This window comes from Numenius arquata, chromosome 12, assembly GCF_964106895.1.
Source record: "Numenius arquata chromosome 12, bNumArq3.hap1.1, whole genome shotgun sequence".
Classification (NCBI taxonomy): Eukaryota; Metazoa; Chordata; class Aves; order Charadriiformes; family Scolopacidae; genus Numenius; species Numenius arquata.
Genome location: NC_133587.1, coordinates 10,684,749 through 10,709,209, shown reverse-complemented (window position 1 = coordinate 10,709,209; position 24,461 = coordinate 10,684,749). Strand labels below are relative to the sequence as shown.

The 24,461-nt window shown below is 50.5% G+C and overlaps 1 protein-coding gene across 3 annotated transcripts; it reads right to left on the bottom strand.

The window, feature by feature from the left end:
- Nucleotides 1-496: 496 nt before the first annotated feature.
- HNF4A (hepatocyte nuclear factor 4 alpha) lies at nucleotides 497-17,638 on the bottom strand. Of its 3 annotated transcripts, none has more exons than XM_074157070.1 (10): nucleotides 17,518-17,638; nucleotides 13,682-13,859; nucleotides 11,734-11,828; nucleotides 9,189-9,295; nucleotides 6,699-6,854; nucleotides 3,195-3,282; nucleotides 2,533-2,688; nucleotides 2,017-2,253; nucleotides 1,302-1,424; nucleotides 497-639 (listed from the first exon to the last, which is right to left on the bottom strand). In XM_074157070.1, exons 1-10 carry the CDS (start codon nucleotides 17,636-17,638, stop codon nucleotides 497-499), a joined length of 1,404 nt encoding a protein of 467 aa, XP_074013171.1. The 3 variants fall into 3 exon arrangements, with proteins under 3 accessions (XP_074013171.1, XP_074013170.1, XP_074013172.1); XM_074157069.1 differs by having other exon boundaries at nucleotides 497-643; nucleotides 1,276-1,424; nucleotides 13,682-13,856; nucleotides 17,518-17,632; XM_074157071.1 differs by having other exon boundaries at nucleotides 13,682-13,856; nucleotides 17,518-17,632.
- Nucleotides 17,639-24,461: the final 6,823 nt, after the last annotated feature.

The window sequence follows — 24,461 nt, the reverse complement described above, 5'->3', positions numbered from 1 at the left end:
CTTCACCTGCTGTGATGCTCCTGGGGGAGCTTCCGTCTCCATCAAGTTTGGCTGGACTGGGTACCATCTGTGGAGCTGGCATGGCTGCGGGAGGGAAGCCCTCCATTCACAAAGCACAGAGAATCGCTTGTTCTCAGTGTCTGGTGTGTGCTGAACCAACGCTGAGAGGTGGCAATGGGGGAACAGCCAGCTGCACTGTCCCCAGCTGGTCACTGCAACCTCCCCACGGAGGGAGGCAGAAATCTGACCCTTCTTGCAAGGACTGAGGGTTTCAGTAAGGCTTCAACCTTAGTTCTGGGACTGGGGGCTGTCCATGGCACATACTGTCCGTAGCTGCAGGAAGACAGCTTTTGGCGGTGGTGGACTAGTCCAATAAGGAAGTCCGTGTTTTTGTGCCCAGTGACCTCTGGATGGCTTCTCTTTTCACAGTGGCAGAGTCAATTCGGGCTTTTCTCCCACACGGTCTTCTAAACGAGGCCAGCTGGTTAGCAGATTGCTAGATGACCTCCTGTTTCGTGATGGCGGGTTGCGGGATGGAGGTGGGCTGTTTTGCCACTGTTGCAATGGCTCCAGGCAGCAGCTTATATTGCTCTGGTCCTGAGCCTGCAGGTGGAGATGGCTGTGGAGTTTCTGGAGTAGCTACAGGGAGAGAAATAAAATTAGAAGAGTTGACAGCGCTGGGAACTGCCCTCAGTCCTGCCAGGTTCAGGTGTAAGCAACGCAAAGGCTGTAGCAAAACCCTAGCTCCTAATGTTTGCTGCAAGGCAGCCCAGCCACATAGGCGTGGTTAGATACCCTGGAAAAGCCACAATAATGAACATTGAATGAGGGGAGCTATTGGCATTTTGAGCTGTACCGGCCACTTTTCTGGTCAGCTGAAGTTGTTTCAGCCCAAATCCCATGTGGTGGTCCCATGTGGTGACCCGGTGTGGTGGACCAGACTCTCCTGTTTTTGCAGAGGGCAAAGTGAGGTGTGTCTGAACCATTCAAGGAAATGAGAGCCTTTCCATTGATATCAGTAGGCACTGGATGGGATCATTCATCCCTAAATTTAAGGGCCAGATAAAAGTTACAGTTTGCTAGGGGACATCTTGTTGAGTCAGTTAGTCTAACCTAATCTAATCTGACTCACCTACCTGTTTGTCTTTCCCTCCTTTCTGCATAGGAATTTCTCACATACTCATTATCACAGACTCTGTCTTACATGGAAATTTGCTTGCAAGGTAGAAACTACCTCCACAGGGATTCTGGAAAGCTCTTGATTTCTCCTGGGAGCTCTCCATCCGTCTGGCAATACTCACACATCTGCCCATTGTGCATCTGAGGAGGCATTGTGTTGGCCACAATGACGTTTGTTCCCAGGTTCTCCTGGATCAGATGAGGGTGCAGGGGGTGGTGAGCATGCGGCGTTTCACTTGATGAGCCTAAAAACGTGCATATGACATTAGTTGCCATGGTGACAGTAGGAGACAGTTCAGATGGGCAGACCCACTGCACCACAATGTCAAAGGCCCTGCCTGCTGTCTGCATTTTCTCTTATAAAGGATTATATTCCTCTCCTCTTGAGTCACACCTCCACGTAAAGAATAGCACAGTGGCAACTTTTCACTTTGTTTTGTCCCACTGGATGCTCCCAGTAGAAAATCTGGGACACTCTTTCAACCTGACCTTTCAGACCCTTTTGTTTTGATGACTCCCTTCTGGCACAGAGCAGGATTAGTGAAATGGCTTGCTGGTAGGAGTTTAGGGGTTGCCCAGCAAGACTTGTCTACATGCAGAGGGTACGGCTCTCAATAAATAGATGCACAGCTAATGCATCTCTTTAGGTGAGAAATGGAGGACCTTTTGTTCCTACTGCCAATGACAGGGGAAAATGATTTTGTGTGAATCAAGGGCTGACCTGCATACAGGCTGTCTCTACCTTTTTCAAGAAGGAAACAATGGCTGTGGAAGTTCTCAAGGGGCCAGTGATCAGGGGGCACTGAGAGGCCTCTTGTATGGCCCTCAACTACTCACCTCCCAACAGCATCTCCTGCAGCAGGTTGTCGATCTTGGCCATGCCAAAGAGCTTGACAAACTGGATCTGCTCTATCATCTGCCAGGTGATGCTCTGCAGCACGGGTAGCAGCAGCAGCAGCTCCCCAAAGCGGCCCCGTGAGTCGTACTGCCGGTCATTGATGTAGTCCTCCAGGCTGACCTGCACCTGGTACCGCATCCGCTTGATCTTGGAGGGGTCGCTCAGTCCTTTGGCATCTGAAACAACACACACAACAAAATATCCAGGCTGCCTCCCTAGGAACTACCCTTCAGTAACAGCATGGAGTCTGGGCGCAAGCTGAGGTGAGCTGTCTCTCATTCTGTACCATCTGCTATAATGGAAGTTTTTTCTCAGTCTGACTTCTCTCCTCCCTCTAAGAACAGTTTGGCCCAGGGAGGAGACCAGGCAGCATTTCCACAACTCAGGGCCGGTATTAGTCAGCATAACGCAGACTAGTCCACTCTGATGGTAACCCTCACCAAGCTGGAGCATACCTGGGTCAAAGAAGATGATGGCTTTCAAGCAGGCATATTCATTGTCATCTATCTGCAGCTCCTGGAAGGGGAGGACCAGCTCATCGAGGATGCGGATGGCCACGCGGTTCACCTCCACCAGTTCAGGGCAGTTCCGGGGGATGATGTGGTCATTTCCTTTGGACAAACAGTACAGAAACCATCACCTTGTCATTGACCAAGACTTACCAAGGGTGGCAAGGAGTTTAAAACCCAGGTAACCAATGCTAAGATAATTGAGGGTGGAGGACTTCAGAAGTTTCTTCTGCCCCTTCCCTGGCTCAGCCTGCCAGAAATGCTGATCTGTGTTGCCAGAGCAGCCTCTCCTTACTCAGGAGACACTCAAGCAAGGAAATGCTGAACGAGGAGCGAGCGCCTTTTTCTCAATCACACCAATAGCCTGCTTACACAAACCTGGGCGGGGGGCAAGGTGAATGTTCATAGTCCCCCAACTTTGCCTTGATGCAGATGTCAGCCAGGCCTAGCTGCACCCAAAGGTTGTGCTAAGCTTGCTAAAATACAGAAGAGATCAAGCCACCCCCCTGTAAAAAGGATACCCACAAACACTGAACCACCCTCTCCTTCACTGCGTCAGGGAAGCTTTGCAGCAGCAGACAGGCCAGGAGCAGAAGTGCACTCTTTACCTAGCAGCAAAACATCCTTGAACACCATGGACCTCTTGGCAGCTCCCAGCAACAGATGTTCCCCTGCGTGGGCTCGCAGCAGCGCTACCTGCAAGGGCAGGGAAAAGTTATTTGGATGATGCAGAGACAGAGACGAGGCTGTGATTTCATACAGGCAAGAGGGAAAGCCCAGAATTCCTGTACTGCACTCAAGGATGGGGAGTGAAGGACCCTCTCCAGTCCCACTCAGAGAAAGAGGTCAAAAAATGGTTTACTCCTGTGCATAAACAGCTATAAATACAGAAGAACCAGTAGATAATAGACAGCACCTGAAACATCTCATCTTCGTGGCACATGTCCTGAGCAAGACTATGCTAGACTGTCCCAGGACCTCACGCCAGCAGTGAGATGTGTTCACAGTGGGCTGTTTGCAGACAAAACAATTTCTACCAAGTGCAGAACTGGGGACCATGCTCCAGCCTGGGAAATGGGGAGAAGTACTATCCACTGCTGCGGACAGTTGCTATCCCTCTGGGCTGGGCCCACCTCCCACTGAAATCGCACTCATGGGGACCCACGTCTGCCCAGCTGGTGGGGTCACCCTCTGGCCATTTCTTCCCTTCGCAGAAACGGGCATTTGGGCCAGGGAAGACAAAGGGATGTTTTTCTGCCCTGACGTTAATGATTGAAGCATTTCATTTTACACCCTCCAGTGGTTCCTGAGAATGTTCTGTATCTTTTACCCTCCTTCAGTTAAAAATTTCAGAGATTTAGGCAGAAACAGAAGTTAACGATTGGACAGCCTGACACAGAGGCTTCTTAATGTCCAGCCAGGAGCCTCTGCTGGAGAAAACAATCATTAAACATTAATGGAGAGATTCTGAAAAGTGTGTCCTGATGGGAATGGTCCCCTTTTACAGTGTGTTATCCCTCAGCATCTGACAAAGCCAAGAGAAGTCCTACCCCACCAGAAATGCCTGGAGAATGTGTCACTTGTAGAAGAGAACTCCGGTTATAAAAGGTGCTGATGTCTGAGAGAGGGACTTTTTTTTTGCAGAGGGTGAAAAAGAGTTATGCAAAATAAACAGAATGGAGGTCCTTGCAAAAAGGCTACACACACATGATGCTGGGGAACCTTTATCTGTATGCCAAAATCTAGCCTCTTCCTATCGCTATTCAAACATGGGTGGATGCGTTAGCTGAGCTGCTTGTAATTAGCAGAGCTGCACAAAACTGAGCTTTCCTATTTGATGAAATTTTGAGAAGGATGGAAAAACTGTAAGTCCCAAGGAGGAGCAAAGCCCTCACGCAGAAATTTGCTGCATAATGCAAATTCAAGAAAGCTCAGTTTGGAATCACCATTTTTGTTTCCATAAAATTTGCTTGTTTGAGCAGGGTTAAAGTAAATTACTTCAACAAGGCAAAACCATCTCATCTGATATTTGTTCTTGCAGTGATCAACCTGAGAAACATCGTTCCATTGTGAACTAGGATAAATATAAAAGTTGTAACACAACAAAGTAGAACTTTAACTTTGAAATTAAATGACTTTGCCCCACCAAACTCAGTACTTTGACATTTTGGTGCAGAGGAAGAATGAGGAGTTAGGTATGACCTTTCCTATAAAAATGTTGGCAGAGATGATTCATTCTCAGGCAACATTTTAATAGCAATTTAACAGTGTTTCCCAACATTAAGTGTTCCTACTGGACATGTCTTGACTGGCCCTCGTGCCCCTTGGGCAGCTGGCTTGTGTGTAGTTTTGTTCATTCCGGCTCCCTGGTATTTCTCTCTTCCCTCCTGCGCTCCCCTGAGTGTCTGCTGCCTTTGTTCTCACACCGTCCCTCGAAAGCGTGGATGGCCTGAATTGATTAGTTTTAATGCAGCACAATCTTTCCTCTCTTTGGGACTGCCCCTTTGGGACTGACTGGGAACTGCCTATGATAGGGAATGGCTGGTCATAACAGAAGACCAGTTTCAGTCGAGACTGAGGAACATGCTGGGAACAGCTTCTCCCCTGTGGGAAGGCAGGGTTCAGACAATGTCACCTTTAAGTTTTGTTTTCTTCTTTGAGAAATTTTGCAGCCCCACAATTGCAAAATGAGCTCATGTGGAAATTGCTGTAGTTTGCAGTTATTAACCAGGTGTACTGCCTCTGTTCCAAATGGCACAAGGATGCAATGGGTTATGCAGAGCTGCCCCAAGCTCCGCTGGTTTGCAGCCTGTTTGCTGCGTGAAAGTAATTTGCCATTGGAATGCATTTTTGGTTTGTATTTGCCTTAGGAGTTTAACATATTTCTTACCATTTTAAACAATTTAGCACTTTTACACAAGAAAAAAGGGAAATATGCTCCTGTGTTAACAGCACTGAATTCCCCAGGGCTCTGTGCTGGCGGGTGATTACCGAAGAGCTCAGATTTAGGATTTAGGGGGTTTTGATCATCTAGATACTGTCACTTTCTGGGTATCCTTTTTCTTCTTTTTTTTTTTTTTTTTTTTTTTTTTCATCGGTTGGACTAGATGATCTTAAAAGGTCCCTTCCAACCTAGGTGATTCTGTGATTCTGTGATTCTGTGATTCATGATATAAAAATTACCTCTATGTCAGTAGGGCTGGAGACCAATCCTAGCTGAAGGGAACAGATGCTGGCTTTTTGACTGTACACTAGGCAGATTGGAAATACCTTCCTGCCTGTGACAGGACCTGTGCTGGCTGCTGCCAGAAGTGCTGTACCCTGCCAGAAGTGCTATCCCTTCCCTCTGCAGCCTCCCCACTATGCACACACACGTGTTGTTCAAAGCTGGGCACACATCAACATCTGCTGCAGACCTCTGAAATTTAGACTTACACAGGAGATACCTCCTTGCACCTCTTTGAGGCTGCCTGAGATCCTGCAGTATAGTTTTACAGAAGATATCAAGCCCACTGTGCTTATCTTGGTTATGGAATCAGTAAACATAATTTTAGTAACTGGTGTTAAATGCAAATATATCTCTGTTTTTTAACTCTGAAGAGAGATTTTCTTATTGCCATGAGAGCAAACTAGTGTTTAGTTTCCCTAATTCCACACCAGGAGAACGGATACAGACATATGTCCGAGCAAGAGGCAGAAGGAAAGATAGACAGGAAGATTTGGTTCTAAGTCTTGAGCAGATCTTAGGCTAGAAATCTGTCCTCCTAAGTCTGATTACCCTAAGTATTTGTATAGCACTTCAAGTTTTCAAAGCACTGCGCAAATGATAATTAATAAATAAATGACTGATAGACTCATGCAAAATGCTCACCTGATTATGTACCTAATTCGAGCTCAGTGTTATCATGACTGTGCTCATCGACTGATTAGCTGCCCATGCAAATGGCCTGTGCTGGCATTGTATGGATGCCATTCCCAATCAGCTGCAGCAGTCAGGATAACAGAGCGAACAATGCACATTTTCTTTGAAGGTCTCAGCTGCCTGACTCTCCTTCAGCTCCCCACTGCCTTTGACGGGGCAGAGCGAGGTGGGGTGGAGGGGGGGGACTCACCTGGTCATCCAGGGGCAGCTCACAGAAGGCAGGGATGTACTTGGCCCATTCCACCAGCACCAGCAGCTGCTGCTTCATGGATTCACACACATCGGAGATGTTGGCAATCTTCTTCCCTCGGATGTCTCCATTGATCACAGGAACCGGGGATGATATCTGGAAGGAGAGAAGAGGTCCTTCAGCTTTTGATGCCACAGAGGAAACATAGACAGGAAAATCTCCAGCCCATGGCTTGTGCTGATGCAGATTCCAGCGTCAACAATTACTTTTATCTGTTGCACATCCAGCCCCCAGAATATGTGGCACAACTTATTTAAATTGAGATCAACTTGGGGATCTGCGAACATGAAATGCTTCAGAGCTGAGGCTATGGATCATCTTGGTAAATGGTTGTGCCTGAATAGACTGGAAAGCACAGAAATGTTTCTAAAGGCAAGGTCTTCCTCCCACTGCACAAATGTGCTCAGTCAAGATCCAGGAGGGAACAGAGGGGCTTGTGTAGCAGTCAGCCTCACCAGTAGCAAGGACACATCCACCCAGTGCTGCTGCACAAGCTACTTGGTCCCACCAAAGGGCAGAGAACTGCTCCCCTTTTTACCCTGCTCTGAAACCAGTGCTTGGCCAGACCTGCCTCATCTGCTTTTGACAGGAGGCACGCAGGCTCTGCTTCTCCTTCTGAGTCAGCGAGAGCACAAGAAGGTAGCTTTCCGGTCTGACATTGCTTTCTGTGACCACCAGGTCATTAATATTTGTCATTACCCACGCTGAAATGCTAAAGACAGACTTTATAGACAACAATCTCCCACATCCCTCCAGCTTTTAAGACCTTTTGGCAAAACTGCGCATGTCCAAACATGCCCACAGCACAGGTCAAATTTTGTGATTGCAAAGGCCAACTGGGCCACTTCATTTGCAGAGGACAAGCCTGACAACTCTGCAAGTACCATCACACACAGCTAGAAAGAACATCTCCCTGAAAGCAGGCACCCAGCCTCCTGCCCGGTTCTCATGCATAGCTGCTCACCCAGCTCATCTAAAAATTTGCCCTTAGTCACTACTTTATCCTCATGCTTCTGTAAGCAATTAACTCAACCCCATCGCTGCCCTCCGCCTGCCCTCTCTGCTCTTGTACAACATCAGCTCTTCCTGTCCTGTTCCTGCCAGCATTCTCAGCTTGGACCCTGCCAGCCTCCCCAAGGAAATGGAGTTCAAATGCCACCTGCATTTGTTTTTTTGCAGGTTGCATTACCTGGAAGCTTTCCAGCTCTTGAGCTATTATTGAATAAATAAGATTGTAAAAATCTCACCATGTATTACCCTAATCAGAGAGCCCGGAAGGCTTAGCAAATAAATAAAGACCTCTGAGTGAGTGACCCAAGATCTTGGAGAAAGCAGCTCCTCAGCAGTATCTTGTTCTAATTAGCTAGGCACATAAAAGTTACCAATTACTGTGCTGGAGCCTGCCTTGTTTAATGAGTCTCTCTGTGCTCAGTGGCAGAGCAGGAGCTCCCCTGGATTTGTCGATGGTTGTGGTTTTTATCAGCAGAACCTGCTCCAGACTTACATGTGATGCCACTGCAGGACTCAGACTCCTGGAAATGTCCTTCCCTTGTAGATCTGGTGACTTGAGACCCCATTATCTCACACCTCTGGGAGCAGCACCGATATTATTTTTATAGGGTATATAAATACATTAGGGCCTGCGTAGGACAAGGTGAGATGTGGGATAAGATTGGATACGCTTCTTGTGTGCAGGATTAGCCTGTAGCCCTTCTGGCATATCCGCTTCTCGGGGAAGTGGACCTTGAAGCCTGAGCCCTAGCATAGAGCCCAGAGCATGACACATCCTATCCTGGAGCATCTCCCTGGACGGTCTTCAGGTTAATGTGACCCCTGAGGCAAGGAAGAACATGGACTGTCAATTCGAATCCCTCATTTTCCCCCTGACAGGGAGTGCTGCTCTTAAAATGGAGCCATCTTTTAAAGTGAACATGCTAGGAAGTAAGTCTTGGCAGTATGCTTGTGGAAATGGGGAATTTCAAGCAAACACTGGAAAGAATATCTGCATAAAACAAGCATGAAACTGATTCCTCGTGAAACTGTGCAGGAAGCCAGGATCCGAAGTTCCTAACAGGGAAGAGAGGCTGCTCATGCGAGGCCAGCCCCTCAGCTGGCTTAGGTGGCCACAGCTCCTTGCGTTTCAAGGATTCTACCCTATTTTCTTCCAGCAGGCTTTCCAGCCTTAACATGTGCCATCAAAGCAGAACAGATTATTGCATATTATTACAACCGAATTCTGGACCAAGGAGCATTAAAGGGATGGTTTCAGGTAACAAATGCCTTTGAAAAACCAGTTGAGTTGAGTTGGCAGATAAGTTACTTAGAAAAGAGGTGGTAATTTGAAGACTCAGCTGGTAAAAACTCAGCTGGCTCTACTGGCCAGATAGTGCCTGATGCTTTTGTATTTGCCAAAGAAGAAAGAAGAGATACCTGTTGTGCCAGGACTTCTGCCTGCAGTAAGACGTTGATGGAGGGCAAGCTGCTGTCTTCATAACTGGATCTCCGGGTGCTGATTCGGTCCCGTTCATTTTGTACAGCTGCAAGAGAGTGTTTTGGCTGAGCTGCAGGTCATTCATGGCAATGCACACTGAAAACCAGCACAGACTTTTGGCTTTCCCCTTCCTTAGCTGCAGTTTCCCAGCCTCTGTGCCTGGCAGGACAGAGGTGCAGCAGTGTCTGGCTTGTGATGGAATGCCTGCGAGAGCCGACTACATCTGGAGGTTCTCTTTTCACATTGGCTTTATTAGGCTTTCCTGGGACAGGGTCTTTTCACAGCCCAGGCACCTGGTTCAAAGTCTGTAGAGTTCAATGGGAAAGTTTCCTTTCAAAGGATCTGGCTCTGAGTTTTTTGATTTCAAGATATGGGACCTGAAGTGGTGGCCATGTTCACACATGCAGCCCAAAGCTTATGTGTGAAACGGAGGAGTCGAGTATCTCCATGGCTTCTTTGTCTGTCTGCATGACTTCTGTGAGCTCCAGGAAGCTCTGGAACTGCGTCGGTGCAGTTAGAAAACTTCCGTCTAAGCTACAATAAGGAAGGAAGTGTAGAACAGCTCCTCCTTATCTATCCGGAGCAACAGAGTTCTCTCATACCTTAGTGTAAAGAGATTCCCAGGACAGGTTTGACCCCAATGTGCCTCCCTGCTTGGTCTCGTCTTGAGGATCTGGGCTTTGAGTCTAGAGGTGGCAGCAGCCAGAGCAAAAGCAGCGGAGAAGCAGGGGGAGGATTTGCCTCTCTATCTGCCACGAGGCCATGGGCTGGCGTAACTCACCACAGCCCCGCCAGTCAAAGCCATCTGCTCAAATAAGGTATTGATCGATGGCAAGGGAAACAGAACAGTCCCTGCCTTAGGCTGGTGGCTCTCTGGATTAATACGTTCTCAATGTATAAATCTGCCTGATAAAAAGCAATAATGAGGCTGGGCCAGGAGAAAAGCCCTGCAGTCAGCGGCTGTAAATAGGAGCTCTCAAGGTTATGCTGCTTGTTATCAGTAGCAGGCCCCCGAGTTCAGTCACGCCATGATGTTTTCCAAATGTTTGCTCAGTATTAGCTGGTCATGCACCTAATGTAACTTCTATTGAATATTAACAGACAGCAGCAAAGCTGTGGGCATGGGATGAGTGGGCGCTGCAGGGAGAGGAGGATTCCTATGTTCTTCAGGAAAAGTCAAGCCAAGTTCCTTGCAATACTCCATCCCCTTTAACAGGGAAGAAATGCTCCTGCTCAGAGGTGTTCCCACAGTGTTCCTGGGGAAGCCACCCAGGTACCACTGGTACTTCTCTGTTCTCTTCAAGAACCCCTTTTCTCCTAAGTTTCTCCTCAAGGGAGTGTGAACTGAGGGGAGCATAGGTTTAATATCTCTACAGGGAACAACAGGGCCAAATGCTTCCCGGTTGTCCCTTTGCAGACATCAGTGGGGTGAGCTCTGCGGGGTGCCAGGCAGCTCCTCTGGGCTTCTCCTTGCAGTTTGGCCCTCCACCAGCAGGACCACCAGAAGGGCCACCAGCAGCACCATCAGCAGCCTCAGGTTTCCTTGCCACTGTGAACACTCCTGAGAACCAAGCAGGGATAAACAAGGGGTGAATCCTGTCCCATTGTGTCTGAGTCATGGGGACCTGGAATGGCTGCAGAGTCAGAGAGGCAGGGAAGTTAGTGGGGTGAGCCTGGGCCATGCAAGGGGGTGGATGTTTTTACTCGTTTCATATGGAATTAAATAGCCAAAATGCTCCAGCTTTCTGCTGTGGCTGATGTATCAGATAAAACTAAGCTCTCTGCAGAGGATCAGCAAGAACCTATATGCACATTAGGAAAGAGGGGCAAAATGACAGTTGGACCTTTGCTGGACTCACCTCTCTAGCTGTGGATTTGACAATGACTCTGGGGCAACAGCACTTCAAGCAGTTTTCCCAAAGCATTTCCAAATTTCCAGGTCTTTGAGGTTTCTGCTTCTCACTGATACTGAGAAGCGTTCCCAAACGGCTCGGATGCCCCGGCTACGTGGGACCATAGCTGGTGTGTGTGTCAGTGCGAGGGAGGGTGAGCTGAAGAGGTCAAGGTGTGATTGCTGTGTATAAGCATGGGCAGTTCTGAGACCCTGTGGCACTCTTGTGGGCTTGTCTTTGCTGGCATTTTGAGAGGTGCCCTGAGAAGGGTCACTGAAATGGAATTTGGGAGCACACAGGAACCCCCTGCCTTATCCTCAACCGTTGGGATGATGGCTGCTTTCAAAGACTTTGCATGGGTGGGAGTGGGACAGGTTGGACACATGCAGGGCTCATGACTGGAGGCCAAAACCCTCCCTAAATCCCACTGTGATGTCTGGGTCTGTGCAAAGGGGAACATTGTGGAGGGAAGACAGGGCTGAGCTGGCTGGGCGAGTGTGTTCACAGCAGGGACTGGCCTTGGGCTGAGAGGGCTTCCTCAAACACAGGATGGCTGCTGGGGGGAGTGCAGGGAAGCCACACCATCACCCACCTTCCTTCTTCATTCCTGCTCGGAAGCACTTCTTAAGCCTGCAGTATCGGCACTGGTTTCTTTTGTCTTTGTCTACCACACACTGCCTGTTAAACCTGGGAAGAAAGAGAGGTGTGAGGAGCAGCAAGTCTGAGCCTGAAGGCAGGACAAGACAGAGCCCCAAGTTCCAAGACACGCTCAGAGCGGGTTCCCAGAGGCTCACCCTGAGAAAGGTCTGTGCCATTTCCATGCTTGCTTTAACCTGAGGTTTCTTCTTTGCACTGAACATCTCAGCCCTCTGCTCTACCTCTGGATGTTCAATAAGGATGGGCTAGAGCTGACAGTTGCACACAGGAGTTCAAGCTGCTGGTCTTACTCGCTAATCACTGGGCATAGGATGCTCATGATGGACTAATAGGGCCCAGTGAAGTTAAAAGAATGAGCCAGGAGGGTCAGAGCCAACTTGGCAGCCTCTGTTGTAAGTTAGATCCCAGTTAGAAGCGAGGAAGAATACATTTACTCTGAATTTAAAAGAAAAGTGTAGAAGGTTGTTCTTGGGCTAGTAAGGTTTAAGTCCCTGCATCCCTCCAGGGCTGTGTCTGGAGTCCAGGCAGGTTGGTTCTGTCCTCTGGATGGCATTACTGGTGTGCAAACAGCTCTGCAGCCACCTATGCTTGGGAGAGGACTTGGGAAGCAACGAGCCCCTTCCCTCCACACTTGTATCACCAAATCCATCACACATGGCGGAGCAAACACTGATCTCCCATGTGTGTGGTGCTTGCACGCAGCATGAGCCTGGTGGTCATTTGCAGCATGAATTTCACTTGAAAATTTTCTCTAATTTACTGTGGATTGATCAAGCTTGCAAAGCAAAGACAAAGGCGTACAGAGCTGAGAAAGGGCTCCCAGCCACGCCAAGTCCTGTAGCTTTTGAAAAGGCTTGTTTCTACCACGCTTTTTAGAGCCCCAAGCTAAGACTTGCCCGAATGGATGCCTGAAAGCAGCTTTTAAAGCATTTCTGTAGCACTTACATAAAAGCCTTAGTCTCCAAAGAACTGGGGACCTTGGCTTTTCCCACTGGAGCTCTGGGGAGGGGGCTCCCTGGGCAGCTAGCTTCAATAACCCTGGGGTGCAAGCGATAATGTGCTTCATGTGCACATGAAAGCCCTTCACAAATCAAGGGCTTTCTGTCCCTCAGATTTTAGCGTCGTGTTGCTGTTCGTGCTCTCTAAGTGGCTGTCAGGCCATCAGGAGTAACTCATTCAAAAAGCCCAAGCGATTTAGACAGTTTGAGCTGAGGATTCCTTGATTTCCCCTGCGACTCTCTATGTCTCAGTTGCTCAGAGCAGGCAGGTCACAGCCACTGGTGGCACGGGAGAGCCATGGGCTACCACCAGTGACAAAGGTGCAGTGTATGAGTTGTAGGAGCAACATGCATGTCTCATCCCCAGAGACGTGCACACTACGCTGCCCAGCTTGTGTCCTTAGATGTTCTTTTGTCATGTAACAGGCAGTGACAGCATTTTAGGTAGATGACAGACACACTTCCATCTCGTGATGGAGAAGGGATAGGAGGCCATTGAAGTGCCCCCAGGGAGTGAGCAGGGTTTTGCTGCACTCAGAGCACAGAGCAGTGAGGTGCTCAGCCCCTCTGATAAGGTTTTCCCCCCGGCACCACCTTGCTTGCTGGTCGCATCCACAGTTGGCCACATCCATTTGCAAAGAACACGTGCTTGGCCCCTGAAGAACAGGGTCAGACCTCCCAGGGTCTTTCCCCGCTGATCACTGGAGGGCAATCCCAGAGTGAGGGCTGTCTCTGGCCCTTCCCAGCTGGGGGGTGAGGTCAGGGAAGGCGATGGAGGATGCAGGGAGGATGAAGGACCATGCTGCTGTGCTCTGGGGGCTTTGCCATTCAGCTCCTAGGGACTGTTTTGTCTCAGCCATGCGACTCTGTCCCCTTTGTCCTTACCTGCAGGAGTACATGTGGTTCTTCCTGACGCTTCTCCTGAAGAAGCCTTTGCAGCCATCGCAGCTGGAAGCCCCGTAATGCTTCCCCGTGGCACGGTCCCCGCAGATGGCACACAGTGCGCTCACACCGATGCTGTTGGAAGTGTTGAGGTTGGCTGCTTCTGATGGAGACGTGTCTGCTTTGGGAAGCATACAGGAAGAAGAAGACAGTGAGACAAACAGCCAACATTTCCTAACTCAGTTTCCAGCGAGAGACTCGGTTTTTGGAGGAACCAGGCAGCTGCAGCCAGGCTGTGCAGCGGGGACTGGTCAGAGAGGTGTTTAAGGACTGGTGGGTGCTCAGAGTGTCTTAAGTCATTGCATTTTGAGTGTGCAAAGGCTCCCCATGTGCCAGGGAGCAGCTCCCAAAGGCCTGACTCCAGTGATGCTTTCAGACAAAGCGGAAACCCATTTGCAGCAGTCACAGAGCAGAGCCAAAATTCCTTGGGGATTTGCAGATGCTTTTGGCTGCAGTAGCGTGGCCAGAGAAAAAACTGGTGCAGAGTTAAAGCTGAGGTATTACAGCTCAGGGTGAGCAGCTGATTTATTAGGGAGGTGTTTGTGTTATAGCCCCAAGAGCCCAAGACAGCCCTGAGCAGACGCTATTAGAGAAACGAGGTGACCAGCTCACTTTGCTGAGCTTCTCTGCCAGGCATGGAGCTCTAGCCTGCGTGGTCGTGCTTCAGGAGAACAAGACTTTAAGTGCACAACAAACTTAAATGACTTCAGCTGGAAAACTCACGTGGGCAAACACTACAAGGAAGGACTGATCAAGCTAACCCAGAAAGAAAGGGTGAGGCTATAGCATGGAGGAGGCTGTACGCTGGGTATCTTCCAGAGTCTGGTAGCACCACAGCTGAGATTGATGTGTCTTACAGTCCTTACAAACTGACCGGGGCTGGCAATTGCAGGGCTTTTTTGGGAGGATGGGGAATTGCAGCAGCCTCTGTAGGAAAGGACATCTGACAGGCTCGAAACCCTACAAGCCCTACACTAAAACCCCTCCAGCAAACCAAACAAACCTCAAGGCTGAAGGGATCAACCCTTAATTCAGTTGATCTAATTGTCCCCTCCCATGCACATTTTCCTGTATCAGCACGGGCACATTCCCCTGCCTCAGTGGAAATCCTGGCTGCAAATGATACCCAGGATAGACAAAGCCACAGAAACCTGCTGAGATTTTAATGCTTGGGTCTCTTGGTGCCTGGTCTCTGGGTTTGCCAGGGATGCAGTTAACTCTCATCCCAGGAGGGCCACAGCTGCTCCCACTTGGCACCCAGCAGAAAGGGGGCTGGGTGCTATAAAAGGGCTCATCCCAACAGGGCTCCTTGGAGCAGCTGGAGCATGGATGCTGGGAGAGGTCATGGCAGTGCTGCCTGGGGCAGGCTACAACTTCAACATTTTTTTTTACAGAGAAAGGGATATTGTAGCAGGTGCTTCACAGCCTCTTCATGCCACCCCTTGGCATGCGTAACCTGGAGTGCATCCTGTGATTCCCAGCAGCAAGCTGGCACGGGGGATCTTGAGCCAGCCCCTTCTATGGCTCTGGCAGCAGCTTCCATTTCCCTGCCTGCTTTCTGTCTTCCTAATGCCTTGTGTCCCTCCGGTATTTCTTTCCTGAGTCAGTTTGCTGCCTCTCTGTGTCCTTGCCTGGCACACCCTGTGACACAGCCACATTTCTGTGTGTGCAAAGCTCCTTTCTCCGCTCCCAAAGCCTGGAGCTCCTCCCAGGCCTGCTCCGGCTGCTTCTCATCCCTCTGAGCAGCTTGCCTCCAAAAACTTTCCTCTGAACGCATCCTGAGGGCTCGGCTACATGGAGGTCATTCCAGAAGGAAAGTTAGATTTCCAGTTTCAGCTAAACATAGGACTTACATGGGAGAGGAAGAGCTGATCTGCCTATAATCTCATTATATTACATTAATAATTACATTACACATCATCTCATGTGACAGCCCAGATAAATCCCTCTTTAGCAGTATATCATGCTGGAATGAGATGAACATAGAACAGGAAAAACTGGCACCATTATCAAATGAATTACAACATCTTAGTCTAACAGCCAACTGACAATGAAATTATTGCCTAATGGATAATTTTCCAATTAAGTTTATTTTGTAATGCCAGAAATGTAGGATTCTGGCTGCTGCAGTGAAGGGCATTTAGTGGGATTGATTTGGAGTTAAGGTAAATAAAAGAAAGAAGAAATCCTACTTAAAATTTGAGTTCTTGCAGTAGAGATTTGTGTTAAGAGGACAGGAGCTCCTTGAGAGGTCCCCAAACCTGTCTGAAGATGGGATGCGTTTGGTCTGTGACAGCGGCAAACATGGTCCCTGCTGAGCAGCAAGCTGGAGCTGTGCAGGGCAGGGGCCAAGCTCTCCTGCAGTGCTCAGCCAGAGAAGGAGGTGGAGGTTTTGCAGGCAGAGGTGACGGCAGTTGCCAGAGTGCCAAAGTAGCCCTGGAGGTGAGACCTGTCCCCAGTCTGGAGCCAGGGAGAGGAGGAGAGAGGTGCACCCCAAGGGTGTACTTCATATTGCGCCTGATCTTGTCATAGAAACTTATCGTGTCCCTCCGACCTGTGGAGCCCTTGGTCCCAGGAGGAGCGAGTCACAGCCCCCTGCGCAGGAGCTTCTGCGTGCTGGGTGGGAGCAAGACCTGGGATTTTCCCAGAGGGTCTAGATGGGCATCGGCAGAGCCGAAGGGGGCTGCTTTTGGTCCCAAGACCCCCAGGAGGGTAAGCCCAGCCTGAGGAGCGGAGAAGGGGCTGAGACCCAGTGTGGTACAGCAGAGCCGCTTCGGCACCATGGTGTCACATCCGTGACGGAGGAGAGCTGTACACCGGGGATGACCTGCACAGGCTATGAGGGGAGAGCCCACGCTGCCAACACAGCCCTCCCGGGACGGGGGTGCCCCGGCAGCCTCAGTGACGCAGTAGGCAGTAGGAGAGGGCTTGAGGGGGTCATTTCTGCAGCGTGCTTCGTTTAGTCATTAACCTCGTATTTAGAGAGACTTTAGGGGCGACTTGGAGAGGAATTTCCTGTTCTCTCTGAGCATTTAATCACTAGGGCTTCTTGGTCCCCATATGGGTGGGTCAGCATTGCAGATCCTGGTGGGTTGTGTGATCCCATTTTTCCCCACCAGGTCCCTTCTTTCCAGTGGCTGAACCTCCCAGCCCCACAGCGCTCCCAGGGCAGGGGATGCCACCCTGCATCCCAGCACTGCACAGGGAAGGACCATGCTGCTGGGGCAGCACCTGAATCACTTTTCCTAGTGATTCCCACCCTTGCCAGGCACAAATGGTTTTCTGCTCTGGGAAAAACTATCTCCAGCTGCTGCTGGGGTGGGATGGGTTCTGCACTCTGGAGCCACGGGCTCGGTCGTCTGTCCCGTGACCTGTCAGCAGTGTTTCGCTCGGAAACTTTTGGCTAGTCTTTTCTCTTGGTTGGGGTCTAGAGGAGGTGAGACCCCATCCTGCGCTCAGCTCCAGCGCCAGTCCCTGGGCTGAATGTCTGATGGGGACCTCTCATTGCACCCAGCTCCTGGCATCTGCCCGTCACTGAGCTGTCTGGGCTGCAAGGCACCATTCCTGCCTGTGCCAAGCACAGCATTGCTCTGCCACCTCTATTTCTCCTCAGGGAAAGCAGAAACCCCCGCAGTGAGCTGCTGGGAGCCCCATGGCTGACACCCCTGCCATGCCCCAGCCCTCCCGGGAGCATTTTGGTGGCCGCCCCAGGGAATTCTCCTCCTGCAGCCCCCAGCTCATCCCACCACAGTGGAGGGGAGAAGACAGAGGGGACTTACCGTTGCCCATAGCCAGCACCTGCATGTTCTCAAACTCCAGAGTGGTATACGCCGGGTCTAGCGCTGCGCTATAATCTGCCATCTCCATGTCTATTAGGGCTTTGGAAAGGCGCATTATCATCAGCAAACACGGGCCAGATTGTACCGATTCCCTTGTCCGAAGCTATTGGCCCTTCTGCCTCCCTCTGCCTTCACTGCGTCCCCTATCTGTTGTCTTTTATTTCAAATATTTCTCTGAAAGGATTTGCTGAGCCTCAAGGCCTATACTCCCCAGAGGGGTGGAGGCAGGAGGCAGAGGGTTAATCTTTAATCATCTCACCCACTGCCGAACGCTGCTAAGCTTTTTTTTTTTTTTTTTTTTTTTGGTGGAGCAGCAGTGATTCTTGTTGACTGTTTATTATTGAATCTTGAGGCACTTCGCCGATCCCGGTGCCCGGGCGCAGGCAGGACTGCAGGAGCAGGCACTTGCCACCCAGGGAACACCTTCCCGGGCTATTGACCTTGATGCTGGGCTGCCAGTGTTGGTCTTAATTGTATCTGGGGTGGGAAACTTGGAAAAAAACCCGCCAGGAAAACAAGGTTGCTCTTCTGTCATTGCCTTCCCCTCTCCACCGTTGGTTGCCTTCTCCCCCCTGATTTTCTCTTCTCTTGCTCCCTCCATCCCTCCCACACCTTTTCTTTTTTTTCCCTCCCTGACAGAGAAGGTCATTGCCTGCCTGGCAATTTACACGTTGCTATGTAAAGTAATGACGTACAACCCCTTTTACTTCCCTATAAACTGAGTTTTACAGGGGCTGGATGCCCTATAAACTGATCCCACTCTGCAGCCGTGCCCAAATGGCAAGTGGGGCCAGGGGGTGGCATGGGTGTTCTGGGCATTGCTGGGGCTGCTCCTGTCCCACTGCTGGAGCCACCCTGTGCCGGACACCCCCCAACCTTGGGTTTTGACTGACATGTCTTAAAATTTTCATTAGGCATTTTACAACACAGCAGAGCTTTACTCTGCAGTGAGATTTTTCCTTCTGTAGGTGCCAGCTCTGCCACTGGCACCAAGGGTGGTTCTGTCACCTCACCCAGACCTGGGGTCCGAGCCGCTGGTACTGGGCAGGAGGGACTGGAATGAGTGGCAGAGCTGCCTGTGCTCTCCTTGCTAACCTGGGTGCTCTCCTCCCCAGCTGACCCCGGGAACATCACTCCTCCGCTTTACACAGGACCGAGATGTTTCAATGTAATTGCAAGATCAACAAGTGGGAATTTAATCAATCACTGAACGGCATGGGCTGGATGGCGCAAGACATCCAGCAATTAATGCTTTGGTATCAGCTCGCTCTGCGTTGAAAACATCCCCATGATTTCGCAACCAGCAGCAAGTGACTGAGTCCACAAGTGGCTGATTTGGGCTCCCAACTGGCTTGCATTTGTGCTTCACCTAAACGTGAGGAGGAACTTATTTACTTTGAGGGTGGCAGACCACTGGAACAGGCTGCCCAGAGAGGTGGTGGAGTCTGCGTCTCTGGAGACATTCAAAACCTGCCTGGACACGTTCTTGTGCAACCTGCTCTAGGTGGACCTGCTTTGGCAGGGGAGTTGGACTAGATGATCTCCAGAGGTCCCTTCCAACCCCATGTGATTCTGTGATTCTGTGCTTCCCAGGCACCCCAACACAGCCCCGGCCCCGCTGGCACCCCAAGCCGCCCTGGCCACAGCGGCATCCCTGTCACAACATGACACCAAGGTCTCTAACTCCACAACAGCACGTCCCTCTGGGCAGTGATGCTAGTGACGATTTTCTGTTCACACTTTAGGAGCACAAGGGATTGTTCAAGCAGCCATTGTCCCCTGAAACTGACCCACACAGCACTTCCAAACAGCTCTTCTACCCTAAGGCTACAGGTCTGCAGGAGCAAAGCTGAGCACAGGGGACAGCCCCTGCTTTCTCACTGGGGACTGGTGATAAACAATCCTTTGGTACAGGGAAAACACTCATCCGGTCTGTGCTCCCAAGAGAGAGGCCAGAGCTCTCCACACTCACGTGCCAGTGGCTCTTCCCTTCAGCAGGAGCAGTCCTGAGCCAAAAACTGTTTTTACAATGTGCACACTGGGATGGGGATGCTAAGGTAGGGCATAGCCCCCTCTGTGGCCTCATCCCAGGGACCTCCGTCCCAATCCTGGCTGGGCCACGGTGATCCCTTTGATTAGATAAATGCTACAGACGCTAGGTCAAATATGTGCAGGATTTGCCACAGCGTCTAGTAAAATATCGTAAAAGCATGGCCTGTTTTGCTCTGCTCAGCAAAACAAATCTTTTGCTTAAATAGCCTGCTGAGCAAGGAAGGCTGCAAAGGCCGTTTGCTCCCCGGGCAGGAAGGATTAAGAGGGCCAGGAATAGAAATTGGAGAGGCAGCGTGTGCGGGAGAGCAGCAGATAAGCAGTGGGGAAGTTTGGAGAGCATTAGGTGGCTCACGAGGCCGGGACCCTCAATGGGACGTGGCGCTTTCTGCCCCAGGGTCGTGTTGACTGTGGTTTTCTCACTACCGGTGTCCTCTGTTGGTTGCTGGTGCCCCCTCCCAAATCCCTTGTCTTGGTGTGGAGGTCAAGGACCAAACCAGCCAAGGACACCCCACTTCCTTGGCCCCAGAGATGGGCTCATGATGCAAACGCGTCAGCTGCTCCCTGGGCACCGTCTGCTGCAGGAGATGGATGTCTCCCTGGGGATGTTCTGCCTGGGGAGTCCTGGGGAGTCCAACTGAGGTTGGAAGGGACCTTGAGGTCTCTACACCAACCTCTTGCTCAAAGCAGGGCCAGCTGTGAGAGCAGCGTGGGTTGCTCGGGGCTTTATCCAGTGGGATCTTGAACACTCCGAGGATGAAGACCACTCCGAGGATGAAGACCACACAACCTCTCTGGGCAACTGGTGCTTGACTGTCCTCATGGTGAATAAGTTTCTCCTTAGACACGGTCTGAACTTCCCTCATTTCTATATTTATGCCTGTTGATCTCCTCCCACCATGCACCCTGTGAGGAGCCTGGACCCATCTTCTAAGCCCATGTGGGTTACACTCCTGGGGTTCCTGCAGTTCCCGTGGGACAGCAGCCCTGCCCTCCAGTCTATCAACCAGACACCCCAGTCTGGGGTCACCCGTGGATTTTCTGAGCGTGGATGGTGGTCAGGCTGCAGCAGGAGCCTGGGGACATCATGCCTTTTGCTTTTCTCTCTCTCAGCTCTGCACTTGCAAGAAATCCCTGGCAGAAATGCCAGTGCCCTGAGCCAGCAAGGACCAACCTCGTCCTACCTCAGTGATGCCATCGCTGCCCCTTGCAGATCTCTCCTCCCGTGTCACTCGCAGCTCCAAGGCCACTGTGGGGCTGGAGTGGACTTTCCTTGCCATGCAAGCAAAGCAGAGATGGGCTCAGGTCTGAAACTTCTCCAGAGCAGGAATGCCCTGAACAAGGTCGGGGCCCCTGCTCAGCCACCACCATTTGGCCAAGTGAGCTGTTGGGGAAGCACGAAGCCCAGTTACAAGACAACAAAAGTCCCAGGGGAACGTCACCAGCGTAGTCATCTCCACACATGCAAAGGTCCCTTCTGCCTTTTTTTTTTTTTCCCCTTTGAAATTTCAAATTCCAGTTTGTGGACAAAGTCCTGCCTATCTGAGAATATAGATCTCCGACCACTGACCAAACTCCACTCCAAGCAGTCCCGAGGGCTGCTCTTCCCCTTGCCCACGGATGCCTCCGCTCAGTCCCTGGATCCGCCAAGATCGCACCAAAACTTTTCCACCGGAGCAGACTGCTCATATGCGCACGGAGTGGATTTTGCACATTTCAGCCTTAACCTTAACCAGCAGCTCCCTTTCTCCATGCAGAATGGGAAGGACCATTGGGAATAACCAGGTAGGAGCCTTATCACCTCCAATTCATTTGGGCAGCCATTGCAGATAGAAAATGAGAAGGAGAAACAAGGGCTTCCATTGTGCTTATACCAGCAATTTTAGCTCATCATTTAAATTAGGGAAGGGGAAAAAAGAGGCAGCTACAGAGGGGATGGAAAACGAGAGGGAACATGAGCTCGTGGAGGCAGAGCCACTCCATATGGTTAACTGATAACTCAAATTTGCCTCTTCCCTCTCATCTTTTCTGATTCTCCCAATTAAGCTCCACTATTCTCATGCTAATCATTTCTTGACCTGTTTATTCTGCATTAAAAAATTAACAGAGAGCAGTTTACTGCATGACTTGCTCACACACAACTGCTACAGATTAGCAGGCAGCCTTTAAGCCTCGGTGCAAGACTTTTGGGTCTAGCAGCCAGTCTGCACAGCTCGAGGATGAGGGTTTTTTCCTGTTTTTGAAGAACAGCTTTTTCTAAAGTCAATATAAATCCCCCTCCCTTCATGCCTTGAGTATATTTGCTCTGTGACTATTTCCAAATGGGAAAGATAAAGCCAAGGGCTTGTGTTTTGTCAGACTTTTTGTAAACAGGGATATTCAGGCCACGCTGTCAAACCCCTCTGCCTTCTGCCTCGGTGTGCCGGGACTCTGGAGCAGAGTTGTCAGTTCGTTAATAAGCAGCTCCAAGGAATTTGGCAGGGGCTGGGGGGGCTGCAGGTCAGTGCAGCTGAAACAAGCCCCCAGCTCAAGCGGCGGATCTTTGCCTCCGCTCTGGGCAGTCATATGACAGACACACCAATGGGGGTCTGCTCCCGTGTCTGTCCTCAAAATGTCCCCAGCAGCAGCGAGAAGTCTTCAGGAAAACTGATGATTCAGCAGAAGTTGTTTTGGGTCTGTTTGCTACTTGCCGGCCACACACAGCATGTCCCTGCCCCAGCAAAACACCTTGTGGAGGTGAACCAGAAAGATCCACCACCTCCATCCAGGGAGGTGGATCCAAAAGATCCAGCCCCAAGAGGCAGGAGGTGACCACAGCCACGTGCCAGACCTGTGCCCGGGGGAAGACACAGGCATTTTATCATCCTGTTCAACAACAAATCGCTCTTGGTGATTTATTTTTCCCAGAGCTGAAGTGCCTGTCACTGTGGTTGGGACAGATGCTGTTTGGAGCTGGGGGCAATGCTCAGGATGGGAGATTCCTGAGCAGACCCTGGACACACTGGCACTGGTGACCTTGTGACATGTGGTGGCACCCTGGGCTCCCCAGCACAGATAAGGGTGGCAGAGGCAGCTTCACCACAGCTTCACCACAGCCTCAAGCTATTTCTCACCAATGCCAAAGTTAACAAAAAGTGGCCAAACCAACCAGAACGATCCAGGCCCCCAGGCCATAAAATCATCGTGTGGAGAATCAAGGCAGTTTTTGGACGTGAGGAAGAGACGCTTCAAAGGAGGTAGCAGACTCTGCTTGAACTCCTCTCCAAAAGCAACATGTGCATTTCAGCCAAAGCCGGGATGGATGTTGGAACTGGAGGCAATTATTGGAGCTAAAATAAATAGCTGCTATGCAAAAGCAGTAGAGAAAGAACTGCAAACATGGGGACAGACAGACCATTTCAGCATATACTGCTCTAGCGATAACACTGTGCGTGCCTTTCATCCCAGGACCAGAAAGGGATTTATTATCCTGCCTAACAAAGGCTCTGAAAACTTGAGGAAGTAATTATTAGTACTCTTGGGAGCTGTTGTTTTGCAAGGACAGTAAGTAGAAGGGCAGCTGCGCTCAAAAATGCCAGTGCATTTGCTGGTGTGCATTTGCAATTCCTCTGGCTGCAAACGCAGTCCTTGAAAACAGCATCACTCCTCTAGGACCCGCAAGTTGGCACTTGTGATTCTGGAAATCTCACTGCTGTGTTTTTATGCAAAATCACACAATGAGCCCAAGACCAAGTGAGAAAGAGGAACCATCACATTCATCTTCTTCCATTACACCACAGGCTGCAACTTGGCACAAGCTACAGCTCCCACCACTGATCCCACTTGCCCCATCCGAACCCGTCACTGGGAGTGTTGCGCTCCATCCAAACCCCAACCCAACGGAGACCCGGACACTTTCCGGCAAAACACTCTCCTGCCTATTTGGGAGGAAATCCAATAAAACTGTGACTTTGCCATGTGCTGTTCCAGATTCACTGTCTACTCTGGCAGATGCTCAGCTTGAATTCAGTGGTTTAAGCCCCATTCAAATTGGGGAGCAGCAGCCATGGGGAAGCAGCAGGGCTGGAGAGAGGGTTTGCTGCCAGCAGTGAGCACTTACTGCTTTCCATGCCTCACCAGCTCCCACGTTTAGTATGGCAGGGATCGCAGCAGCCCACATCTGGACCTGGAGAGAACTTGTTTAGCAGGTGGACATGATCCCTTTGGAACCGAAATAATCTTGCTGCTTCCCAGGGAAAAGATCCCTACCGAGCTCACAGTCTGGCAAGCGAGTCTCTTCCTTCTCCCCTGCCAGCTGTTTGCAGGGCTTGTTTAGGTTTCATTGACTTTATATCTTCGTTATACACACATGAAACAGCCCCTGAATCGTTCCAGCTGGTGGAGCAATAGGTGGAGGAGGAGAACAGCCAAAATCAACAAAGGTTGCAAAGCAAGTTTTACTTTTTTAAAAATTTCTTTTCTCTTTCTTGCAATGGTGAAAGCATCAGCAAGCCGTGCCTGGAAGTGGTCTCCAGTCACTGCTGGGGCTCTCGGGATCAGGCACCACTAGAAATTAAGCCAAAAGGCTGCAAAGCTGCTGGGGGTGTGGAGGGAGAGCTGCAGCGGGATGAGGGTGGCGGGGGGACGGTCTGAGCCCATATCCCCACAGGAGGGCAAGTCAAGGGCTCCTCAAGGGCAAAGAATCCTGAATCCAGCAGATGTGGGCTGCTCCAGCTGCCCTCCTGCCCTGGTCTGGCTGGGAAAGACAACGTTCAGGGAGATTAATTTTGGGGGAGCATTTCAGGGAAGGGCCACATGTGTGTCTGATGGGAGGCAGCACAGGGAAGGCAGAAGGC

What these genes read in the sequence shown, in the direction of transcription:
- HNF4A (XM_074157069.1), bottom strand. Translation starts at nt 17,632, where the DNA reads ATGCGCCTTTCCAAAGCCCTAATAGACATGGAGATGGCAGATTATAGC. An exon ending in AGCAGGAATGAAGAAGGAAG is followed by an intron (nt 9,296 to 11,733) that starts GTGGGTGATGGT and finishes ACTCTCTTGCAG; the next exon opens with CTGTACAAAATGAACGGGAC. An exon ending in CATCATCTTCTTTGACCCAG is followed by an intron (nt 2,254 to 2,532) that starts GTATGCTCCAGC and finishes GTGTTGTTTCAG; the next exon opens with ATGCCAAAGGACTGAGCGAC.